Genomic DNA, 23,662 nt, shown 5'->3' with positions numbered 1-23,662 from the left:
CCATAGTGCCCACGAAGCTCATCACTAAGCTAAGGACTGACTCTAGGACTAAACACCTCCCTCTGCAACTGAATCCTGGACTTCCTGACGGGCCGCCCCCAGGTGGTAAGAGTAGGCAACAACACGTCCGTCACGCTTATCCTTAACACTGGGGCCCCTCAGGGGTGTGTACTTAGTCCCCTCCTGTATTCCCTGTTCACCCACGACTGCGTGGCCAAACGACTCCAACGTCATCATTAAGTTTGCTGACAACACAACATTGGTAGGCCTGATCACCGACAATGATGAGACGGTCTATAGGGAGGAGGTCAAAGAACTGGCAGTGTGGTGCCAGGGTCAACAACCTCTCCCTCAATGTGAGCAAGACAAAGGAGCTGATTGTGGACTACAGGAAAAGGCGGGCCGAACATTAACATCGACGGGGCTGTAGTGGAGCGGGTTGAGAGTTTCAAGTTCCTTGGTGTCCACATCACCAACGAACTATCACGGTCCAAACATACCAATACAGTCATGAAGGGGCACGACAAAACCTTTTCCCCCTAAGGATACTGAAAAGATTTGGCATGGGTCCTCAGATCCTCAAAAGGTTCTACAGCTGCACCATTGAGAGCATACTGACCTGTTGCATCACTGCCTGGTATGGCAACTGCTCGACATCTGACCGTAAAGCGCTACAGAGGGTAGTGCGAACAGCCCAGTACATCACTGGGGCCAAGCCTCCTGTCATCCAGGACCTATATAATAGGCGGTGTCAGAGGAAAGCCCATAAAATTGTCAGAGGCTCCAGTCACCCAAGTTATAGCCTGTTTTCTCTGCTACCACACGGCAAGCAGTACCGGAGCGCCAAGTCTAGGACCAAAAGGCTCCTCAACAGCTTCTACCCCCAAGCCATTAGACTGCTGAACAATTCATAAAAATCGCCACCTGACAATTTACATTGACACCCCGGAATGAATATCTCACTTCCCTGACATATACTACATTAGGAATCATTATGCAATGGAGCATCTCTAATTAGCATTAATTACTGCATTGCAGCGGAGACAAAGAATATTGCTTTAATGTAATTTAGGCATTTAGAATACCAAAAGAATGCCACTGAAGGTAACCATGCCATCCAATTACCAATGTCCATTTATTTCTCCATTACAATTGAGGACCATCAGAAAGTTAAAATAATCCTGATAAACTATTTAGGGGTACATCCATTGTGAAAAGTTTCTCGATATGGATTTTATTATTAAAACAGTATTGTAATGTGAAATGTATCATTAGAATAATGATCGATGTGTTGGTAGAGTAATCATTTAATTTAACCTACCTCGTGTGTTTGTCTGAAGCGCCGCACTGTTTCCTTGTTGAAGTGCTGGTGTGAATTATGCATGAGGCAAATTAGTCTACGTGTCATCGAGGAATATTTATAATATGACAGGAATAACCAAAGTTATTCATTATTGCGGGGGTGAATTACTTCATGAATGTATATTGTGACTAAAAGTAGAAGTTATGGCACAAGTTATTGAAGTGTGTGTGTTTATGTAAAACCGTTGTTTATGATATATGTCAATGGGAAATTATGCATATCATGATGGAACATTCCTAGTTGAAGGAGGGTTGGTATAATTTGTGGAACGTTCCAACAGGAATCTGTTCCAAAAACTTCGTAAAGTACAAGGATGCCAACAAACAACGCATACAAAGTAGCATGATCAATTCACCTAGTTAACTAAATGCCGAATAGGCATCAACTCACCACGTAGCTTATTCTTAATGTTTGTACATAGGCTACCAGAGTGAGGACAGACATTTTTCGGAATAAACGTGGTAAGTGAAAAACGTAATTAAATTGTCCACTCTCTACCCGGTATCTTAATCTGCCGCTTTACAATTGTGTATGCGTTGTTTGTTGGCAACCTTGTTATTTACGAAGTTTTTGGAACAGATATCTGTTGGAAAGTTCCACAAATTATTCCCACCCGCTGAAGGGAGTTCCTGGAAAGAGTATTTAGACGCTCAGTTGGCCTTTGCCTTGGGGAGAGCAGGTTGGCTAGAGTAGAACTACACCCGAGTTTTGTTATAGGCAAACAGTTGTTGCCTTTATAGTTTATACTGATGTCTGATTTATTCAAATCTTTGTCAACGTCCTGTGTGTTATTTTCTGTACAAAGTTGATTGGCCAATTAGTCCTACACCTGTTAATATTGTAAATAAAAGCCTCTAAGAGAGGTGAGCACCAGAACATTCTGTCAATTTACTGTCCAATCCGCCCTTTCGGTTACTGCTTCACAAAAGTCAACATTTGGTGTGGCATTTGGGCGGCAGATAGCCTAGTGGTTAGAGCGTTGGGCAGTAACCAAAAGGTTGCACGATCGAACACACGAGCTGACAAGGTAAAAATGTCGTTCTGCCCCTGAACAAGGCAGTTAACACACCGCCATTGTAAATAAGAATTTGTTCTTAACTGACTTGCCGAGTTAAATAAAGGTTAAAAAAAAGTCCGCCTTTTCATCTAAATACAAGTGTACAACTCGAATTATTGAATCTCTATCATCCAATGACTAATCTCAGTAAAAAGCGCTTCGCGACCCAAATCTGCTACCGTTCTTCTCGCGCTCCAGAGATTTTAATCTCATCAGTAATTTGAGCAAGCATGTTCAATCATCAGTGTGGTTTCTGCGTGTTGTGTTGTATTTACGTTTTGAACGTAGCCGCATCCATTTACAATTTAGAGATTAGGTAAGATCTTTGTATACATATAGATGTGTCCTGTTTGAACATTTTCAGATGTTAAATGAATTACTAAACTTTTTAAGCCCACGTTATTTATAAAAATCTGTTAGCGGAATTTTGCGGAGGGCACATTAACTGTACTCCCCTTATTCTCCCTAAATGGTTCATTCCAAGGTGCACCATGGAGCAAAGTAGAGTGATACAGTTTTTGATTTTTCCTGGGCAGGACTCGCAGAAGTTGTTTGGAAATACATTTGATCAAGCTATGCACCTATTGATTCCTTTCTTGATGAATAAATAAAGTTTTTTTTTCTCTGTAATACTAGCCACCGAGCAATTTTATGAAGTTGGCATTAGCTAGCCAGCTACTGTAGATACCCATTCTCATAACTAGCTACCGAGCCATTTCATGCTATCTGTCAAGATTGCGTAGCTTGTCTAACTATCTTAACTGGCAAGGTTGCTAGACTTTAGAAAGCAAGCAATTACTAGATGTACTGAATAAGACTCATCTTTTAGCCAGATTTTTGCAGAGAAGCATATTTAGTTTCCTAAAGAAAAAAAAAAAAAAGCCAGGAGGATGCAGACTGCTCTAGAGGTAAGCTTAGATAGGCATCCCACGAACTGTGCACGTAATATGCTAGGCATGTTTGTGAAGTATATTGAGATGTGTGATTTACAGCAGTCAGACTGAAGAAATCATTAAAATTACAATTGAACAGGTAAAGAGGTATGCTCAGTGGTGGAAAAAGTACTAAACTGTCATATGAGTAAAAGTAAAGATACCTTAATAGAAAATGACTCAAGTAAAAGTGAAAGTCACATAGCAAAATACTGAAGTGAAAGAATAAACATATCTGATTTTAAATGTACTTAAATACAGTGGTGGAAAAATACTCAAAGCCATACTTGAGTAAAAGTAGAAGCTATACATCAACAATTCCTTGTATTAAGCAAACCAGATGACACGATTCTTTTTTTTGTCATTTACGGACAGCCAGGGGCACACTCCTACAATCAGACACACACTACATGACCAAAAGTAGGTGGATACCTGTTCGTCAAACATCTCATTCCAAAATCATGGGCAATTATGAGTTGCTGTTATAACAGCCTCCACTCTTCTGGAAAGGATTTCAGTTTCCATAAAGCCACAAGAGCATTAGGTCGCGCACTGATGCTGGGCGATTAGGCCTGGCCCGCAGTCGGTGTTCCAATTCATCCCAAAGGTGTTTGATTGGGTTGAGGTCAGGGCTCAAGGGCAGGCCAGTCAAGTTCTTCCACACCGATCAACAGACCATTTCTGTATGGACCTCGCTTTGTGCACAGGGGCATTGTCATGTTGAAACAGGAAAGGGCCTTCCCTAAACTGTTGGCACAAAGTTGAAAGCACAGAATCGTCTAGGATGTCATTGTATGCTGTAGCGTTAAGATTTCCCTTCACTGGAACTAAGGGGCCTAGCCTGAACCATGAAAAACAGCCCCAGACCATTATTCCTCCTCCACCAAACTTTATAGTTGGCACTACGCATTGGGGCATATAGCGTTCTCCTGGTATCCACCAAACCCAGATTCATCTGTCAGATTTCCAGATGGTGAAGCGTGATTCATCACTCCAGAGCGCGTTTCCACTGCTCCAGAGTCCAATGGCGGTGAGCTTTACACCACTCCAGCCGACGCTTGGCATTGCGCATGGTGATCTTAGGCTTGTGTGAGGCTGCTCCGCCATGGAAACCCATTTTATGAAGCGTCCAGAGCCAGTCAAGTGTAATGCGGTTCACCACTCAGCGGTCCGGTTCTGTGAGCTTGTGTGGCCTACCACTTCCTAGAAGTTTCCACAATAAAAGCACTTACAGTTGACCGGGGCAGCTCTAGCAGGACAGAAATTTGACAATTACTTGTTGGAAAGGTGGTATCCTATGACAGTGCCACGTTGAAAGTCACTGATCTCTTCAGTAAGGCCATTCTACTGCCAATGTTTGTCTATGGAGATTGCATGGCTGTGTGCTCGATTTTAGACACCTGTCAGTAACGGGTGTAGCTGAAATAGCAAAATCCACTAATTTGAAGGGGTGTCCACATACTTTTGTATATACAGTGCCTTTGACCCCTTGACCCCTTGACTTTTTCCACATTTTGTTAGGTTACAGCCTTATTCTAAAATGTATTAAAAAATAAAAATCCTCAATCTACCCACAATACCATATAATGACGAAGCAAAAACAATTAAAAAAAAGCTAATTTATTACAAATAAATGTAAATCACATTTACATAAGTATTAAGACCATTTACTCAGTACTTTGTTGAATCACCTTTGGCAGCGAATACAGCCTCAAGTCTTCTTGGGTATGATACTACAAGCTCACCTGTATTTGGGGAGCTTCTCCCATTCTTCTCTGCAGATCCTCTCAAGCTCTGTCAGGTTGGATGGGGAGCGTTACTGCACAGCCATTTTCAGGTCTCTCCAGAGATGTTTGATCAGGTTCAAGTCCGGCCTCTGGCTCCGATACTCAAGGACATTCAGAGACTTGTCCCAAAGCCACTCCTGCGTTGTCTTGGCTGTGTGCTTAGGGTCGTTGTCCTGTTGGAAGGTGAAACTTCACCCCAGTCTGAGGTCCTGAGCGCTCTGGAGCAGGTTTTCATTAAGTATCTCTGTACTTTGCTCCATTCATCTTTGCCTCAATCCTGACTCGTTTCCCAGTCCCTGCCGCTGAAAAACATCCCCACAGGATGCCGCCGCCACCATGCTTCACTGTAGGGATGGTGCCAGGTTTTCTCCAGACGTGACGGTTGGCATTCAGGCCAAGGAGTTCAATCTTGGTTTCATCAGACCAGAGAATTGTGCTTCTCATGGCCTGGGAGTCTTTAGGCTCGTTTTGGCAAACTACAAGCGGGATGTCATGTGCCTTTTACTGAGAAGTGGCTTCCGTCTGGCCACTCTACCATAAAGGCCTGATTGGTGGAGTTCTGCAGAGATGGTTGTCCTTCTGGAAGGTTCTCCAATCTCCACAGAGGAACTCTGGAGCTTTGTCAGAGTGACCATCGGGTTCTTGGTCACCCCCCTGACCAAGGCCCTTCTCCCCCAATTGCTCAGTTAGGCCGGGTGGCCAGCTCTAGGAAGAGTCTTGGTGGTTCCAAACTGCTTCCATTTAAGAATGATGGATAGCATTGTGTTCTTGGGGACCTTAAATGCTGCAGAAATGTTGGTACCCTTCCCCCAGATCTGTGCCTCAGCATAATCCTGTCTCGGAGCTCTACGGACAATTCCCTCGACCCCATGGCTTGGTTTTTGCACTGACATGCACTGTCAACTGTGGGACCTTATATAGACAGGTGTGTGCCTGTCCAAATCATGTCCAATCAATTGAATTTACCACAGGTGGACTCCAATGAAGTTGTAGAAACATCTAAAGGATGATCAATGGAAACAGGATGCACCTGCGCTCAATTTTGAGTCTCATAGCAAAGGGTCTGAATACTTATGTAAATAAAGTATCTGTTTTTTATTTTTTATTTATTTGCAAACAAATCTAAAAACCTGTTTTCGCTTTGTCATTATGTGGTATTGTGTGTAGATTGCTGAGGATGTATTTTTTTTATCCATTTAAATCCCCCCTTGCCCTACACTTCATGTGCCCTCTAAAATAATGGGTACATGACGCTCCTGTGTGACAGCAATAGGCAGATCCATTTTAAAGTAGTCAATTGTATTCTTCATCATTGGCTGATTGCTCCTAACTCAGAAATTCCCACCCAGTTGACTACTTTAAAATGGTGGAAGCCGTCATTAGCAAGCTCCGTGCTAAACCGGGTTATATCCATGATGAGTCTTCTATCTATCTCTATGGTTCTTACGCGCATAGTCACTCAAATTCTGCAGTTCCGTGCTGGCGCAGCGCGTCCTTCCGCTTATGCTCGTCCTCAGGCAAACGACACACAAAGTGTATTATTCTTTTTGGACTGCTTGACATTCATCGGAGACTTTCTCAAGGGGACAACATATTGTACCACAGGTAAGAAACATATTTTTAGAGAATCAGATCCGTTTCCGAAATATTGCATAACGTTTAACCAAGATGCCTGCGCGCTCACGGTTTCAGCAAAAGCTCGAGTTCGTCATGTCAGGAGTGTTCATGGCTGCTCGGGCTTTTTCCGTGCTAGTCTGACAGGCGCTTCCTCGCGTACTTGTGGTTAGTCGGATAGGCACCCCTCTCTCCTTCCGTTCATAATGAGACGGATAGTGTTATTTTCATTTACATCGACATAAATTACGATTTTACGACCGTACTAAAACTAAGATAAACATCATGGTCATGCTCTGTTGAATACAATACGAATGTAAGACCAGATGGATGCAAACAATAGCCAACTAAAGGTTAGCATCGAGGCTAGCTACCCTCCCCCAAATCTAAAGCTATTTTGCTAGCTTTCTAATCTGTTTAACGTTACTGTATGCATGCAAGCTAGTTAGCTAACTCGCAAATTAGATATATTGCTATTAAGCAAACATGCATAATGTGACCAGTTTATCATGTGCAACGTTCTAGAATTGTTTTTTTTTCTGGGTTGAAAATGATCAGTCATACAATTGCCCATTAATTGAATCTGCCTAGATTAAATGTACCCAAACAACATTCATCCACCACAAACCTTGATTGATATTGTTTCGTTAAAAAAAAGCGAAAGCCATTCAATGAAGTGATTGAATAATGTGCCTAGTATATTTTCCTCTGGTCATGTGATGCTTGTCAGGAGGGGATATTAAAAGCTTGCTAAGTGATAGCATAAATAGGCTACGATCACAGTAATGCCCTCTTATCCCATACATATGTACACAGATTACTACATTTATTAGGTCGATATGATAATAAATGCTGAAAAAAAAGTATGGCCTTTTCAGTCATTATTCTGCCCGCAAGTGCAATTATGGTGTCATCCAAAGGAACAACATATATCGGTCGTTGGCACACAGTGCATGAGTATAAGTATACTGCTGTAGGCCTATTTCCCAATGGTTCAGAGTGAAGTGTGTAAACGACATCTAATAACGTTCTTTCTAATTTGTTCCAGAATATCAGTCCAAGATGTCAGAAACAGTGAAGTACATGGATGATGAACACAAGACCATCTTCCTGAAAATACTAAATGAACAACGGTTGGAGGGTGAACACTGCGACATTGCAGTGGTCGTTGAAGACGTAAAGTTCAGGGCCCACCGCTGCGTGTTAGCGGCGTGCAGCAACTACTTCAAAAAGCTGTTCAAGAAACATGAAGTCGACAACTCCTCAGTCATAGAAATTGACTTCATCCGCTCAGACATCTTCGAGGAGGTGTTGAACTACATGTACACAGCCAAGATTACTGTGAAGAAAAAGGATGTGAATTTGCTGATGTCTTCGGGCCAGATACTCGGAATCCGATTTCTGGACAAACTCTGTTCACAGAAGCGTGATATGTCCACTGAAGAAAATAATGTCCATAATGCCAAACCATTTCCCTATGATATTGTCAAAATGGCTCTCCCTACTGATGACCCTACATTGGGCCAGGAGAATGACGTGCAGGTGCTAGGTGACCATGATGACACTCCCACTGACGACCTTGTGGAAGAGCCGACGGCCAATCACGACTTGGACAAATCGCCAAACACGGCATTGAGAGTGCAGGAGGCCATTCTCAAAGAGCTGGCCAATGAGGACGTGCACAAGGTGAGCTGCTACGACCAGGACGTGGAGCCCATGGACACGGAGCCAAAAGACCTGGCGGGTCATGCCACCACCACACTGACGTTCGCTGACAGCATCGGCGAGGTGAAGGACGAGCAGCCCCCTGGGTGGTCCACATCCACGACGGACATGAAGTTCGAGTACCTCCTCTATGGCCACCGCGAACAGCTCGCCTGCCAGATCTGTGGAAAGACCTTCATCGACGAGAACCGTTTGAGGAAACACGAAAAGCTGCACTCGGCAGAACGTCCGTTCATCTGTGAGATCTGCAGCAAAGCCTTTACTACACAGGCCCACCTAAAGGAGCACCTGAAGATCCACACAGGTTTCAAGCCCTACCGCTGCGATGTATGCGGCAAGTCCTTCATTCGAGCACCCGACCTTAAAAAGCACGAGCGGGTCCACAGTAACGAGCGTCCCTTCGGTTGCCAGATGTGCGACAAGGCCTTCAAGCACAAGTCCCACCTAAAGGACCACGAGAGGCGCCACAGGGGCGAGAAGCCCTTCGTCTGCAGCTCGTGCACCAAGGCCTTTGCCAAAGCCTCGGATCTAAAGAGACATGAGAACAACATGCACAGCGAGAGGAAGCAGATGCCGCCCAGCGCCCTGCAAACTGAGACTGAACAGCTGCAGGCAGCAGCCATGGCCGCCGAGGCCGAGCAACAACTGGAGTCCATAGCGTGCTCATAGCACACAACATTTGTACCTCACTTGTCATGGACAATATGAGAAGAATCTTGAGTTTTTCGATTATGTATCATTTTGTATTTTCTTTTGGGAGGCCTAAATACTCCAATAATTACATAGATTTGATGTTGAGAATTTTTCTCGAGGATATAGTGAAGTAAGATCGGATTTGAATGCGTTCATATATTTTCAGACTTATTTCATGTAATTTAGGTTTTCTTGCACTGTTCTGTGGTATGACATCGTTTTCTTGATTATATTGTAAATGGTTAAAATATTTAGTTTTGGTAGGAATGATCATACCAAATGTGTTTGTGTAAATTTTATGGCAGCCTTATGGACAAAAATGCTCTGACTACTGCCTCTACCCGGTTTTGGTTGTCAATATATTAGTGCTGTTATACAGTACTGGTTTTATAGTGAAAACTGGAAATAAAATGTTTGATTTGTAAAATGTATGAAAAAGAATAGTTACAAACTACTACATGTTTGACGGTTAAATATTCCATTGTGTTACACACACACACACACAACTCTTAGTGTAATTGACATGTACATTTAGCACATCAAAATATGTGTTGCTTTAATAAAAATGCTACCCTCAACTGCCAACAAATCATGTCTTTGCATTATTTTTGGAAATAAATTGTAGCTGTAATTTGTGCAGACTATGTTTGCATGGATTGACATGCAAGCATACAGTTTCAGTTGGTAGAGCGCTTGCACCACCAGGGTTGTGGGTTCGATTCCCAGGACCAGCCAATAAGTTTGATGTAAGTTGCTTTTGGATAAAAGTGTCTGCTGATTGGTATTATTATTATACACTAAGTGTACAAAACATTATGAACACCTGCACTTTCCACTATCCAGGTGAAATCTATGATCCCTTATTAATGTCACTTGTTAAATCCCAGGGAGGAGACATGTTAAAGAAGGATTTTTAAGCCTTGAGACAGTTGAGACATGGATTGTGTATGTGTGCCATTCAGAGGGTGAATGGGCAAGACAACATATTTAAGAGCCTTTGAAGGGGCATGGTAGTAGCTGCCAAATGCACCGGTTTGTGTCAAGAACTGCAACACTTCGGGGTTTTTAATGCTCAACAGTTGCCTGTGTGTATCAAGAATGGTCCACCACCCAAAGGAATTCCAACTAATTTGACAAAACTCTGAGAAGCATTGGAGTCAACATGGTCCAGCATTCCTGTGGATCGCTTTCCAGGCCTTGTAGTCCATGCCCCCTGACGAATTGAGGCTGTTCTGAGGGCAAAAAGTAAATTAGGAATGTGTTCTTAATGTTTTGTACACTGTATAATCAATGCCACTATTACTACTTGTATGTTCATCAAGGGTATGCTATTATAGGCATATTCAGTCATTTGATGATCTATTTGCGCAGTATATTTATTTTGCTACTGTCAGGTGTTTGTTCGTAAATCGTGGAGTTGAGTTTAATCGGTTACATCAAGAGGAGCCTAATTGACGCGGTTGAGGACAGGACAACTCTGCTTACAGGTATAGCATACAAATACTTTATTATATGTTGGATAATGTGTCTACCGAAACAAAACTATTTTGACAATCTAATTAAACAGTTTATTCAGCGAATTTCGATCTCTCCATCAGCCAATCAAAGCGTGATTTAATTTGTTTTATTTTTATTGATCTACAAAGAACCATCCGTACGTAATTCGACATCGTTTGTGTTGATAATGGTCTGAATTAAACATGTCACGCACAAAACAATATTTGTAATTGACTAATTGTCAACACTACATCTACATTTGTACAGTCTAACTTGAGTAATGAACCTGGAAGACAATCAAGGACATGGTGAAGCCAGAACATACAGCAGGAAAAGAACATCATCATCATCCAAGAGGGATGGGTGCTGTTAGGGTTGAACTGGCTATTTGTATGCATAACTTATATAATATACCGGGGAAGCTATGCTACAATATTAAGTATATAAACTACGAGTAAATCAACTGTTGAAGACAAGAAGAACTACAACCGGCAACAGGAAGTGTGTCACGACGCTGGGATCAGCCTGCACGCCGACGACAGGAGGAGCAAGTTTAAACCACGCTCCTCCTCCCTCTGACAGGCCAGCATTGAGCGGGAACTATCTCTATCAGAGTATAAAAGAGAGAACAATAGAATGTGACGCTCTCTTCTCTGTTTTGCCCTGCGAGGTAAAACAGCGAGACCGTATATACGAACAATCCATTTACCACACACGTGTTTGCATTAATTAAAGTACAGCTAAATCAGAAGTTACTATGTGCTGACTATTTTGTTCTGATACCAGAAACGAACTGTCGCAACATTAACAGTGCCCTACAGACAGACGTGTCCTGAATTTGGCCCGGCTTTACCACTGGTCCTGGGTTAGAAATGCTCATGTTGTCATGCTGATTGGGGCAGGTTCATATGATCCTAGATCTTATGGGTGTAACTTTGGTGATGTGTCATGGTGCTTATCTTTCTCAATAACAAGTTAGTAGAGTATTGCTTATCCATTAGGTAGGTTTATTATTGTGAAAAGTCACACTTCCCAATGGTCCAATGCAGGAAGAGGAGTAAGAATGGGGGGAAAAGAAGAAGAAAGAGGACACTGAGAGGAAGCACAAGGTAACATGGACCAGTCACTTCACTTAAGCATGCACACACACACACACACACACACACACACATCTGATGGTTATTTGATTTCATAGGCGAAACACTCCAGTTCTTAACACCCTTGTAAACCTCTGCAGAAGCTGGAAATCACAAGGTGAGCATGGACAGATCAGTCTCTTCAGGTACAGGGTTTATGTGAAAGCACTGTTAATTACAATCTCCAATTTACATGTCTTCATTCACAATGAAGGGTGTAGTATAATTTTCCAATGTGCTCTGTTTCATTATGTACAGTATCTCACAAAAGTGAATACACCCCTGACATTTTTGTAAATATTTGAGTATATCTTTTCATGTGACAACACTGAAGAAATGACACTTTGCTACAATGTAAAGTAGTGAGTGTACAGCTTGTATAACAGTGTAAATTTGCTGTCCCCTCAATAACTCAACACACAGCCAATAATGTCTAAACCGCTGGCAACAAAAGTGAGTACACCCCTAAGTGAAAATATCCAAATTGGGCCCTAAGTGTCAATATTCTGTGTGGCCACCATCATTTTCCAGCTCTGCCTTAACCCTCTTGGGCATGGAGTTCACCAGAGCTTCACAGGTTGCCACTGGAGTCCACTTCCACTCCTCCATGGTGACATCACAGAGCTGGTGGATGTTAGAGACCTTGCACTCCTACAGATGCTCAATAGGTTTAGGTCTGGAGACATGCTTGGCCAGTCCATCACCTTTACCCTCAGCTTCTTTAGCAAGGCAGTGGTCGTCTTGGAGGTGGTTTGGGGTTGTTATCATGTTGGAATACTGCCCTGCGGCCCAGTCTCCGAAGGGAGGGGATCATGCTCTGCTTCAGTATGTCACAGTACATGTTGGCATTCATGGTTCCCTCAATGAACTGTAGCTCCCCAGTGCCGGCAGCACTCATGCAGCCCCAGACCATGACACTCCCACCACCATGCTTGACTGTAGGCAAGACACACTTGTCTTTGTACTCCTCACCTGGTTGCCGCCACACACGCTTGACACCATCTGAACCAAATAAGTTTATCTTGGTCTCATCAGACCACAGGACATGGTTCCAGTAATCCATGTCCTTAGTCTGCTTGTCTTCAGCAAACTGTTTGCGGGCTTTCTTGTGCATCATCTTTAGAAGAGGCTTCCTTCTGGGACGACAGCCATGCAGACCAATTTGATGCATTGTGCGGCGTATGGTCTGAGCACTGACAGGCTGACTCCCCACCCCTTCAACCTCTGCAGCAATGCTGGCAGCCCTCATACGTCTATTTCCCAAAGACAACCTCTGGATATGACGCTGAACACGTGCACTCAACTTCTTTGGTCGACCATGGCGAGGCCTGTTCTGAGTGGAACTTGTCCTGTTAAACCGCTGTATGGTCTTGGCCACCGTGCTGCAGCTCAGTTTCAGGGTCTTGGCAATCTTCTTATAGCCCAGGCCATCTTTATGTAGAGCAACAATTCTTTTTTTCAGATCCTCAGAGTTCTTTGCCATGAGGTGTCATGTTGAACTTCCAGTGACCAGTCAGTATGAGGGAGTGTGAGAGCGATGACACCAAATTTAACACACCTGTTCCCCATTCACACCTGAGACCTTGTAACACTAACGAGTTACATGACACCGGGGAGGGAAAATGGCTAATTGGGCGCAATTTGGACATTTTCACTTAGGGGTGTACTCACTTTTGTTGCCAGCGGTTTAGACATTAATGGCTGTGTGTTGAGTTATTTTGAGGGGACAGCAAATTTACACTGTTATACAAGCTGTACACTCACTACTTTACATTGTAGCAAAGTGTAATTTCTTCAGTGTTGTCACATGAAAATATATACTCAAATATTTACAAAAATGTGAGGGGTGTACTCACTTTTGTGAGATACTGTAAGTCAGTGGTCACCTTTTATAAATTGCCTCAGTTAGGCAATGCTTCCAGTTTAGCGATCATCTGATTTATCTTGTTTTAACAATGCATTTCTGGGTTCATTTGTGAGCGTGTGACTTATTCTGTCTTTCCTTTATCAATTCGGGAAATTTAAAATTTGTCTTGGGGAGTGGCCATGCAGATGTGGAGACCAACGGTGTAGACATGGTATGACCAAAGACTATAGCATGATATACACAGGCCCAATTATTGCATATCCCTGTATTAGCAGAAAATAGTAGATGTTTATTCATGGGGTTTCTCTTTCTCTTGCAGGATGCATCACCACCTTCTGGAAGGACTATGTTTTTCTTCTAATGCTGAAATTATTCACACCAAAAGTAAAGTCTAACTTCAATGTAAACAGAGCGTAAGATACAGTATGTTGGTGATGAGGTCTTCTTTATTTGCAATGAATTGACTTAAACAACAATATATCTGCCAAGGAAAAGGAATCAGATGGGAGAAAAGTGATACAGGAAATGTTTTAGCTTGAATATTTTGTGATTGGTGATGTGTTGCTTCCCTTATGTCATTTCTCACCCGATGTTATGTCAATGTAGTGCAAATCTAAAAGTAGCAAAAAGGGACACCATGGGACGAGCAAAAATACGTTTGTAAACTAACAGGTGAACAACATTAATTGTCAAGTTCCACAGTAAAAATTCTTCATACTCTGTGTATGGTTGTTGCTATTCTCTAGTGCAGTGGTTCCCAAACTGTGGGGCGTGCCCCCTGGAGGGTGCACTTTTTTTGGGGGGGGGATCTCAGTCCAGCTTTCAAACTCACTCTTGAAAGTTGTAATAGTAGAATGCACAAAGAGCAATTTCGTAATTGGTTAGTGCATCATCAGTCATTCTCTTATCATGTAAGTCATTGCATACCTTAGAGCTATTTTTTGCTTGTCAGAAATGTCCAGATCCACTAGCCCAAGCTAAAGCTTTTTAGCCCATAGATTTTGTTGTAATGTTTGAGTCATTTAAATCACATGAATACGCATTAGACATGGCAAAATTAATAGAATTGCAGGAAATATGTTTTAAACCTGCATGAATGTCTCTCTACCAACAAGAGGGGTGTGAACAGTTTGTGTCATGAACAGTGCTTGTGCCCATAGGTATAGACGTGGAACTCTTTTCTTTTTGAAAACATCTGTTGCTGTCCACTAAATACACTGAACAAAAATATAAATGCAGCATGTTAAGTTTTAGTCCCATTTTTCATGAGCTGAAATAAAAGATCCCAGAAATGTTACATATGCACAAAAAGCATATTTAGCTCAAATTTTGTGCACAACTGTTTTACATTCCTTTTAGGGAACGTTAATCCTTTGCCAAAGTAATCCATCCACTTGACAGGTGTGGTTAATCAAGAGGCTGATTAAACAGCATGATTATTACACAGGTGCACCTTGTGCTGGGGACAAAAGGCCACTCTAAAATGTGCTGTTTTATTACACAACACAATGCCACAGATGTTTTGAGGGAGTGTGCAATTGACATGCTGACTGCAGGAATGTCCACCAGAGCTGTGTCCAGAGAATTAAATGTTCTTTAACAAAGCTGAAAATGTCCCAGTTCTTTTATGGCCTGCATACTCACCAGACATGTCACCCATTGAGCATATTTGGGATGCTCTGGATCGACATGTACGACAGCGTGATCCAGTTCCTGCCAATATCCAGAAACTTCATACAGCCATTAAAGAGGAGTGGGACAACATTCCACAGGCCACAATCAACAGTCTGATCAACTCTATGTGAAGGAGATGTCATGCTGCATGAGGCAAATGGTGGTCACACCAGATACTGACTGGTTTTATGATCCACACCACCACCTTTTTTTTAAAGGTATCTGTGACCAACAGATGCATATCTGTATTCCCAGTCATGTGAAGTCCATAGATTAGGGCCTAATGAATTTATTTCAATTGACTGATTTGCTTATATCAACTGTAGCTCAATAAAATCTTTGAAATTGTTCAGTAAAGTCATTCCAAAAGTCTCTCTTATTTAATTTTCTCTGTAGTTCCAAAAGCAACTCTAATATGGTATACTACAGATAACAATAAAAAAATAAACTGATGTGAAAAAGGAAAATACCAAAAATTTGAAGAATTTTCTTCTAGCTAGTTAGCTAGCTAGAAGAAGAATTCTTGCTAGCTAACTAGCCACATATCGTCAATGAAAAGGGGTAACATTAGCTAGCTAGCTACATTAGCTAGATCTGGCCTGGCATCTAGAGATGTGTTGTATTTATCTTTATTGTATCTATCACTTGAGTTGGATTTAAACCTGCATAAACATTTTATGGCTTTCTGTGCTGTAACCAAATTGTGATATGCGTATTGTCTTGGGGGAAGCAGGTCATTACAACAATGGGAAGAAATGGACAGCGTTGAAGCACAAAGGTCTACTCTTCCCACCAGAATACGAACCATTACCCAATAATGTCTTTATTTTATAATAGTGAGTTACCACCACATACATACACTCACTCATCCTCATAGGTTTCCTGTCTCGTATTAGGCCTGCTTTGCTGTAAAACTGAGTTTGGCTGCTGAGGAAGTAGCCTAGTTTTACGCCAAGACGCTGGACCATGAGTACAGAACAAAGAGTGCCTTCCAAGATAACTTATTTACAGACTACAGAGAGGTTAGTACCACTTATTTAAATTGAAAAAACAGCCTGAGACTGATTAAACAGGAAATGACAGCAGAGGAGAGGGAGCAGATGAAGAAGCTGTCCGTGTGATTTCACGCACATTAAGAAATAATTTCTGGAGAAGTCGGAGGAGAAGAAAGCCATGCCAAAAAAACTAACGGGTAACTGATTACAAAGTCCCCAAACTAAATACTAAGACTTTAAATATATTTTTAGGGGGAGCAATAACATTGCAACCCTTGTGGAAACCTGTGTTTTTTCCCTCGATCAGGTCTGAAGGGAAAAATATGTCGAATAATTAACGGAGGAGTGCGGCTTCTGTGTGCTGGATGGCCACAGGGAGAAGATTGGTAACTTCTGGGTGGAGCCCCCAGGGCCTTTCCGCGGGAGGGAAGAACACCCCAAGATGGACAAGCTGAAAGTGAGCATCTAGGACATCACCATCAACTGCAGCAAGTGAGGGGTCCAGTAGAGCATACAGAACAAACAATATTCCTATAAATTTATGCTGCTCCCAAAAGTGAATTAGCGATCTAAAGGCAATAAGCTTGAAATAAAGTGTTTTGGTTGCTTTTCCAGAGACACTAAGATACCAGTGGCCCCTATGGATGACAAGTGGAGGAAGGTGCAGTATGACGACACAGTGACCTGTCTGGCCTCTTGGGTGGAGAACTTCCAGGGAAACTTCAAGTACATCATGTTCAAACCCAGCTCCAAACTTAAGGTACAAAGCCTTTCGCCCCACTTTCCTGGATAATTAAACATATCAGTGGTGTTTTATTGTGTACAAAAATGAACAATATTTGAAGAATTGGAAATTCAAACTTCTGTGAAAGAAAATAATCATATTTGAATATTGACAAACCCAGATATTTATGAATTAAATTATATTTGAAGGCTTAGAAACCCAAACTTTTGAGAAGAGTCTGAAGACTGAACCCAGTAAAAATCATACATTTCAAATTCTATTATATTTCTAGTTTATTCTTTTAAGCCATAAACTCAGAAGTCTTTCTCTCTGTGCTCAGGGAGAGAAGGACTGGCAGAAGTACGAGGTGGCTTGTAAACGCAAGCTGAAGGTGGCGACCATCAGGAGGCTGTACCGAGGACTGGAAGCACTGGGAGATGAAGACCAGGCAGAGAGGAGTGGCACTCTACTTTATAGACAAGGTACAGACCTCACAACTATCCTCAGTGTGGTTAACAAAGTGCAAGCCTGTTCAGTTAACCTTAAACACATAATGTAGAACAGTCATATCTCCCTCACTAACGTGTGTGTGTGTGTGTGTGTGTGTGTGTGTGTGTGTGTGTGTGTGTGTGTGTGTGTGTGTGTGTGTGTGTGTGTGTGTGTGTGTGTGTGTGTGTGTGTGTGTGTGTGTGTGTGTGTGTGTGTGTCTTTCTGTGCATGTAGCTGGCCCTGCGAGTGGGGAATGAGAAGGAGGAAAATGAGATGGCCAACCAGCAGAAGGGAGGCCAGGAGTTCATGGTGGAGTTGGACTTCCTGGGCAAAGACTCCATCTGCTACTATGATGAAGTGCCTGTGGAGGGCAGGGTGAGCAGCACTGTCTAGCAACTGTTCTATATCCATTCCCCAGTATAATGTATTGTTAAGCAGGGCTTAAACATCCATCTAATGTACACAGCCCTATTATTTGTACACGTGATTTCAAGAACCTGAAGCTATTCATGGAAAACAAGGAGCCTGATGATGACCTGTTTGATAGAATAAACATAAGTTGAAGACCCCGTGTACCTGGTTATTTCATGTTTAGGTCATGCTTAGCAAATGCTGGGAAATGAGTGTAACCAAAGAACGACTAGCTATGTGGTTCATTCAGTATGCTTATCTACCTCAGCAGATACGGTTAAATTTGGTTGTCGTTTGTTCTTAGACCGCCTACTTGAACAAGCACTTGTGCCAGTCCATGCGGGGTCTAACAGCCAAGAACCTTCAACGCCTCCACCACTCTGCAAGAGCGGCTCAACAAGCTCACCACTGGTTAGTCCACTTTCTATATCAACATCAATACACTCAGTGCAGGTTTTGGAATATCTAGTTCACAATAGTTGACAAGAATTCTCAGCTCTTCTCTGTGACATACGTGACCCTCGTTGGTCTTACTTTGCGTTATTTTTTACTCAGATGTTCTCTGTGTCATGTCTACATGAATCTCTGAAACATGCAGATTTATAGTAAAGAGAGTACACCAATGAAAGATATGCCTGTTGTTTTCCTCCTCAGCTGACATGAGTCTGCTGTCCTATAACCGAGCCAACAGAGCTGTGGCCATTCTCTGTAACCACCAGAGGGCAGCACCCAATACCTTTGAGAAATCCATGCAAAACATGCAGGGCAAGGTAACTGGAATATTTGCGTTCTCAGATTTATGTAGTAGCTAGTAGTGCCATTGTTATGCCATTTTAAAATACTCTATGCCTCTTTTACAATATTGTGTCCAATGTAGATTATATATATATAACAAAAATTCACAAATATATATATAATACATTGTCCTGGTAGTTGTGACATTCTATGTGGAATCTTTTGTGAATTTTTGTTGAAATACTAATTATGCATGTAAGGTAAAACACAGTCTAACATTGTCCCTTTATTGTTCCAGATTGCACAGAAGCAGCAGCAATTGGATGTGACCAAGAAGGAGCTGAAAGAGGCATAAAATGAACACAAGAAGGAAGGAACTGATAGGACTTGAAAGTGAGTGCATTTGACCCCTACTGTTCACATTTCACCCTACAGTTCCTCGTTTACAGGAAAACATTGTAGAATAACAGCTAGTGGACATGACCTTTCATAACCCAGCTTTATGGCAGTTTTTTAATTTAATTTTTATTTCACCTTTATTTAACCAGGTAGGCTAGTTGAGAACAAGTTCTCATTTGCAACTGCGACATGGCCAAGATAAAGCATAGCAATTCGACACATACAACAACACAGAGTTACACATGGAATAAACAAAACATACAGTCAATAATACAGTAGAACAAAAGAAAACAAAAAGTCTATATACAGTGAGTGCAAATGAGGTAAGTTAAGGCAATAAATAAGCCATGATGGCGAAATAATTACAATATAGCAATTAAACACTGGAATGGTAGATGTGCAGAAGATGAATGTGCAAGTAGAGATACTGGGGTGCAAAGGAGCAAGATAAATAAATAAATACAGTATGGGGATGAGGTAGGTAGATAGATGGGCTGTTTACAGATGGGCTATGTACAGGTGCAGTGATCTGTGAGCTGCTCTGACAGCTGGTGCTTAAAGCTAGTGAGGGAGATATGAGTCTCCAGCTTTAGAGATGTTTGCAGTTCGTTCCAGTCATTGGCAGCGGAGAACTGGAAAGAAAGACGACCAAAGGAGGAATTGGCTTTGGGGGTGACCGGTGAGATATACCTGCTGGAGCTTGTGCTACGAGTGGGTGATGCTATGGTGACCAGTGAGCTGAGATAAGGCGGGGCTTTACCTAGCAGAAACTTGTAGATAACCTGTAGCCAGTGGGTTTGGCGACGAGTATGAAGCGAGGGCCAACCAACGAGAGCGTACAGGTTGCAATGGTGGGTAGTGTATGGGGCTTTGGTGACAAAACGGATGGCACTGTGATAGACTGCATTCAGCTTGTTGAGTAGAGTGTTGGAGGCTATTTTATAGATGACATCACTGAAGTCGAGGATCGGTAGGATGGTCAGTTTTACGAGGGTAAGTTTGGCAGCATGAGTGAAGGATGCTTTGTTGCGATATAGGAAGCCAATTCTAGATTTCATTTTGGATTGGAGATGCTTAATGTGAGTCTGGAAGGAGAGTTTACAGTCTAACCAGACACCCAGGTGTTTGTAGTTGTCCACGTATTCTAAGTCAGAGCCGTCCAGAGTAGTGATGCTGGACGGGCGAGCAGGTGCGGGCAGTGATTGATTGAATAGCATGCATTTAGTTTTACTTGCGTTTAAGAGCAGTTGGAGGCCACGGAAGGAGAGTTGTATGGCATTGAAGCTTGTCTGGAGGTTAGTTAACATAGTATCCAAAGAGGGGCCAGAAGTATACAGAATGGTGTCGTCTGCTTAGAGGTGGATCAGGGAAGTGGACAGAAGTGGACAGACAAGTGGACAGCAAGAGCAACATCATTGCAGGAGAGCAAGAGAGTCGGCCCAAGAATTGAACCCTGTGGCACACCCATAGAGACTGCCAGAGGTCCGGACAACAGGCCCTCCGATTTGACACACTGAACTCTATCAGAGAAGTAGTTGGTAAACCAGGCGAGGCAATCATTTGAGAAACCAAGATTGATTACCCACGATTGATGTGGAAGGGTTGATCCAAACTGCTACTGAGATGTTTGTTTAGGCCTCCATTGTTTTAACATCAGTGGTGGTTTGTCTATTTTGAGACCATTCTCTTGGTGAAATTAAGTCAAGCAAGCTCAGTCAAGCACAGATCAATAATTTGAAATTATTTCAAATAATATTTAAATAGAGGTGTGGTCTCCTCTGCTCTCCTCAGGCTGGTTGAGAAGGAGGCTGTGGTGAAGATGATGGAGGAACTGCTGAAGAAGCTATATCTACAGATGACTGACAGGGAGGAGAACAAGGTCATCGCTCTGGGCACGTCCAAACTCAACTACCTGGACCAAAGGATATCAGTTGTCTGCTAACAGACTTTAGCCTAACATTGATCATTTAGCCTAACATGTATCCTTGACCTCTGTCAGTTTCAGAGTGAAGTGCTACAACGCTTATTGTTGCCCTCTAAAAATATTCACTTTGTGTATTTTTGTAGCATGTGTAAACATGATTTTTTTTGTTTACTCTTCATGTCAGGTGTAGGAAATTCAATGCCAATCGACAAGATCTACAATAAAATGCAAGGAGGCACGTTTGCTTGGGCCATTGATATGACTGTAAAAGATTTTCAGTTCTGAACTGTGACACCTCATTGCTTTTGTATTATTATAAAAAAATTGAAAATTGGTGGCATTTTCTAATGTTTACCCTTTTCATTTGCAACTCCATATTTCCTTATTTGTTATTGGTTACCAGAAGTGTTTGTTTTCTGACTGTGAGAATTGAGCAGCAATAGTAGACAAGGTACATTTTGTGTTTGATAAGATTTGTTTCCTTTGTTAACAAAAATATATGTGTGAAATTAAATACCTTTTCATTGATATGTTTAGTTTTTGTTGCTGCCTTACTCATGAGCGAATTCCTACAGCCCTTAAAAGTATAAAGAAAAATCTATATATACAATCATATTAATATCCCAACATAAGTATAAAAGATGCAGGAATGTACCAGATTTGATATTGTCTTATGCAGTTTGAAGCTGTGATATGTTGGGCTGTGTTAGCATGGCATGTTGAATTCTCTGATCTTCTCAGAATGTAATCCTCAAAACCTGCCTCTGGTCATACTGGCTGGATTGCAGTCCCTCGTGTTTTACCAACCTTTTTAGCATAGGTAAATGTCACCAGGCTAAAGAACATGCGTGGACTTCCAAAGTCCGTCTGTAGTGTACGAAAACATCTTTTTTCTGTTGTGCGCCACTGGCATGGAGACGTAATGTACACTGTCTCGGGAGATATTTTAGAGCTGGAAGCCAATGTAGTACAACAATTGTTTTGTATTCATCATCAGGTCTTTACATGTGGAGAATTTTTTTGTACCTTTTTTGTGAAGCATACAAACCATAGTGTTTTTACATTAGTGAATAGTGCTGATGTGACTGCTATTTCCCTTTTCATATGGATGAGCTGCTATAGCCCCAAGTGACGCCAGACTCATGTGGTTTCCCACAGGACTGTGGTCAGTAGACTGCAACGCGCCACATCAAAACTCTGTGTGCAGCTCCTCTGAAAAAGAGAGACAGGAAATGTGGGACAAATTCCTATAGACTGCACCGCGTCTGCTGCCTGACTGCCTACCGCCCTGCACAAATGGAACGTGAGCAACTTCTGTCATTGAGCAACTTCTGTCATTGAACAACTTCTGTGATGTCTCTGAACGCAATCTCCTCACTCAACCTTTGTTGCTTCAACAGAGTTTACGTTTCTTTAACCACCATGCCAAACATAGATGTTAAATTATTCACTGTAGTACACATACTGCAGGCCAGGGCCAACAATGAATCATGCAACAGTATTTTTATTTAACATTGCTGCAGTGTGTTGTGTGGCCTAATACGCTGAAAATGTGAAAAAGAAAGCTTCTCAGCTCTTCTCCTGGAGGGCCCTTGCAGTCTACATATTTCCTCTACCTTTCAATAGCAATCTTGAGATCTGGCCGTAGCCTATTGGGCTCTGTCTCGGTACTAAGCTTTTGATCCCTGCTTTGTGTTGCTGCAGTCTGATTCGATTCGCCGGTGTTCTTCACTAATCTAATCCAGACGGAGGGAGTTCTTTGGGACAAGGATTTGGGATTTCCCTCTCGGTTTGTTTAGGGATTAGCAGCAGAAGGTACACAGTGGTAATGAGTTTAAACACAAAATGGGGAAAATATGCCAACGTAAGATAATAGGCATTCACAGAACCCAGTATGCTTCTGAGGCCATGGTTTGAAAGAGCTTGTGAACTTTGAAACTTGAACCTTGAAACTAGAACCTGGGAGAAATTGTAGGATTATATGTAGCCAAGGCCTGGGATTTCTATCCTAGAGATATTGTCAAATTTGATGGTGGTGTTTTTTAGAAGAAACTTTGTTGCTCAGTGTTTGGACAATTTTCTCTGCAAGGGAGAGAGACAAAAATCATATTTTGACCCGGATTGGTGATTCCATCACTGAGGGGCTTTCATTCGCTGTTGGTGTTGTGAACTTCACAAGCCCCAGAGGAAACAGGAAGCCCAGTCAGAATTCTCATTGTTCCAGGCCCACGTTTGAAGTTTGGGCTTGCAGGAAGACATTGTAGAATAAACGCCAGTGGACTTGACCTGCCATACTCTTGTTAATGGCAATTTGCCATCTATGGATGTGGAAGGGTTGGTTCAAACTGCTACTGAGATGCTTGTTACTGATCTGCCATTGGTTTGACTCCTTTTTCTCCTTTTCTGGGCTACATTTTTTTATTAGAGTTATTAATGACTCAATCACAGCCTACTTTATGGCAGTTTACCATTTATGGATGTGGAAAGGTTGGTTCCTCACAACTGCTACTGAGACTTTTGTTACTAATCCACCATTGATCATCTGTGGTTTCTCTTTTTTTTTCTTTTTCTGGGCTACATTTCTCAAATTAGGGTTATTATTAATGACTGATTATAATTGCTTTGCACAGTGGGGGGAGA

General features: G+C 42.1%; 1 protein-coding gene and 1 pseudogene across 2 annotated transcripts; both read left to right on the top strand.

The window, feature by feature from the left end:
• The first annotated feature begins 6,591 nt into the window (after window positions 1–6,591).
• zbtb14 (zinc finger and BTB domain containing 14) lies at window positions 6,592–9,760 on the top strand. Of its 2 annotated transcripts, none has more exons than XM_014181242.2 (2): window positions 6,592–6,744; window positions 7,802–9,760. In XM_014181242.2, the coding sequence occupies exon 2, from the start codon at window positions 7,816–7,818 to the stop codon at window positions 9,145–9,147; it is 1,332 nt and encodes a 443-aa protein (XP_014036717.1). In that variant the 5' UTR covers window positions 6,592–6,744; window positions 7,802–7,815; the 3' UTR covers window positions 9,148–9,760. The 2 variants fall into 2 exon arrangements, with proteins under 2 accessions (XP_014036717.1, XP_014036718.1); XM_014181243.2 differs by lacking the exon at window positions 6,592–6,744 and adding an exon at window positions 6,808–7,106.
• A 6,293-nt stretch (window positions 9,761–16,053) lies between these two features.
• On the top strand, window positions 16,054–21,307 carry LOC106590322 (DNA topoisomerase 1-like; annotated as a pseudogene).
• The last annotated feature ends 2,355 nt before the right edge of the window (window positions 21,308–23,662 follow it).

Source organism: Salmo salar, chromosome ssa29 (assembly GCF_905237065.1).
Source record: "Salmo salar chromosome ssa29, Ssal_v3.1, whole genome shotgun sequence".
NCBI lineage: Eukaryota > Metazoa > Chordata > Actinopteri > Salmoniformes > Salmonidae > Salmo > Salmo salar.
The sequence above is the reverse complement of the archived record's forward strand: the minus strand, read 5'-3'. Positions and strand labels throughout refer to the sequence as shown.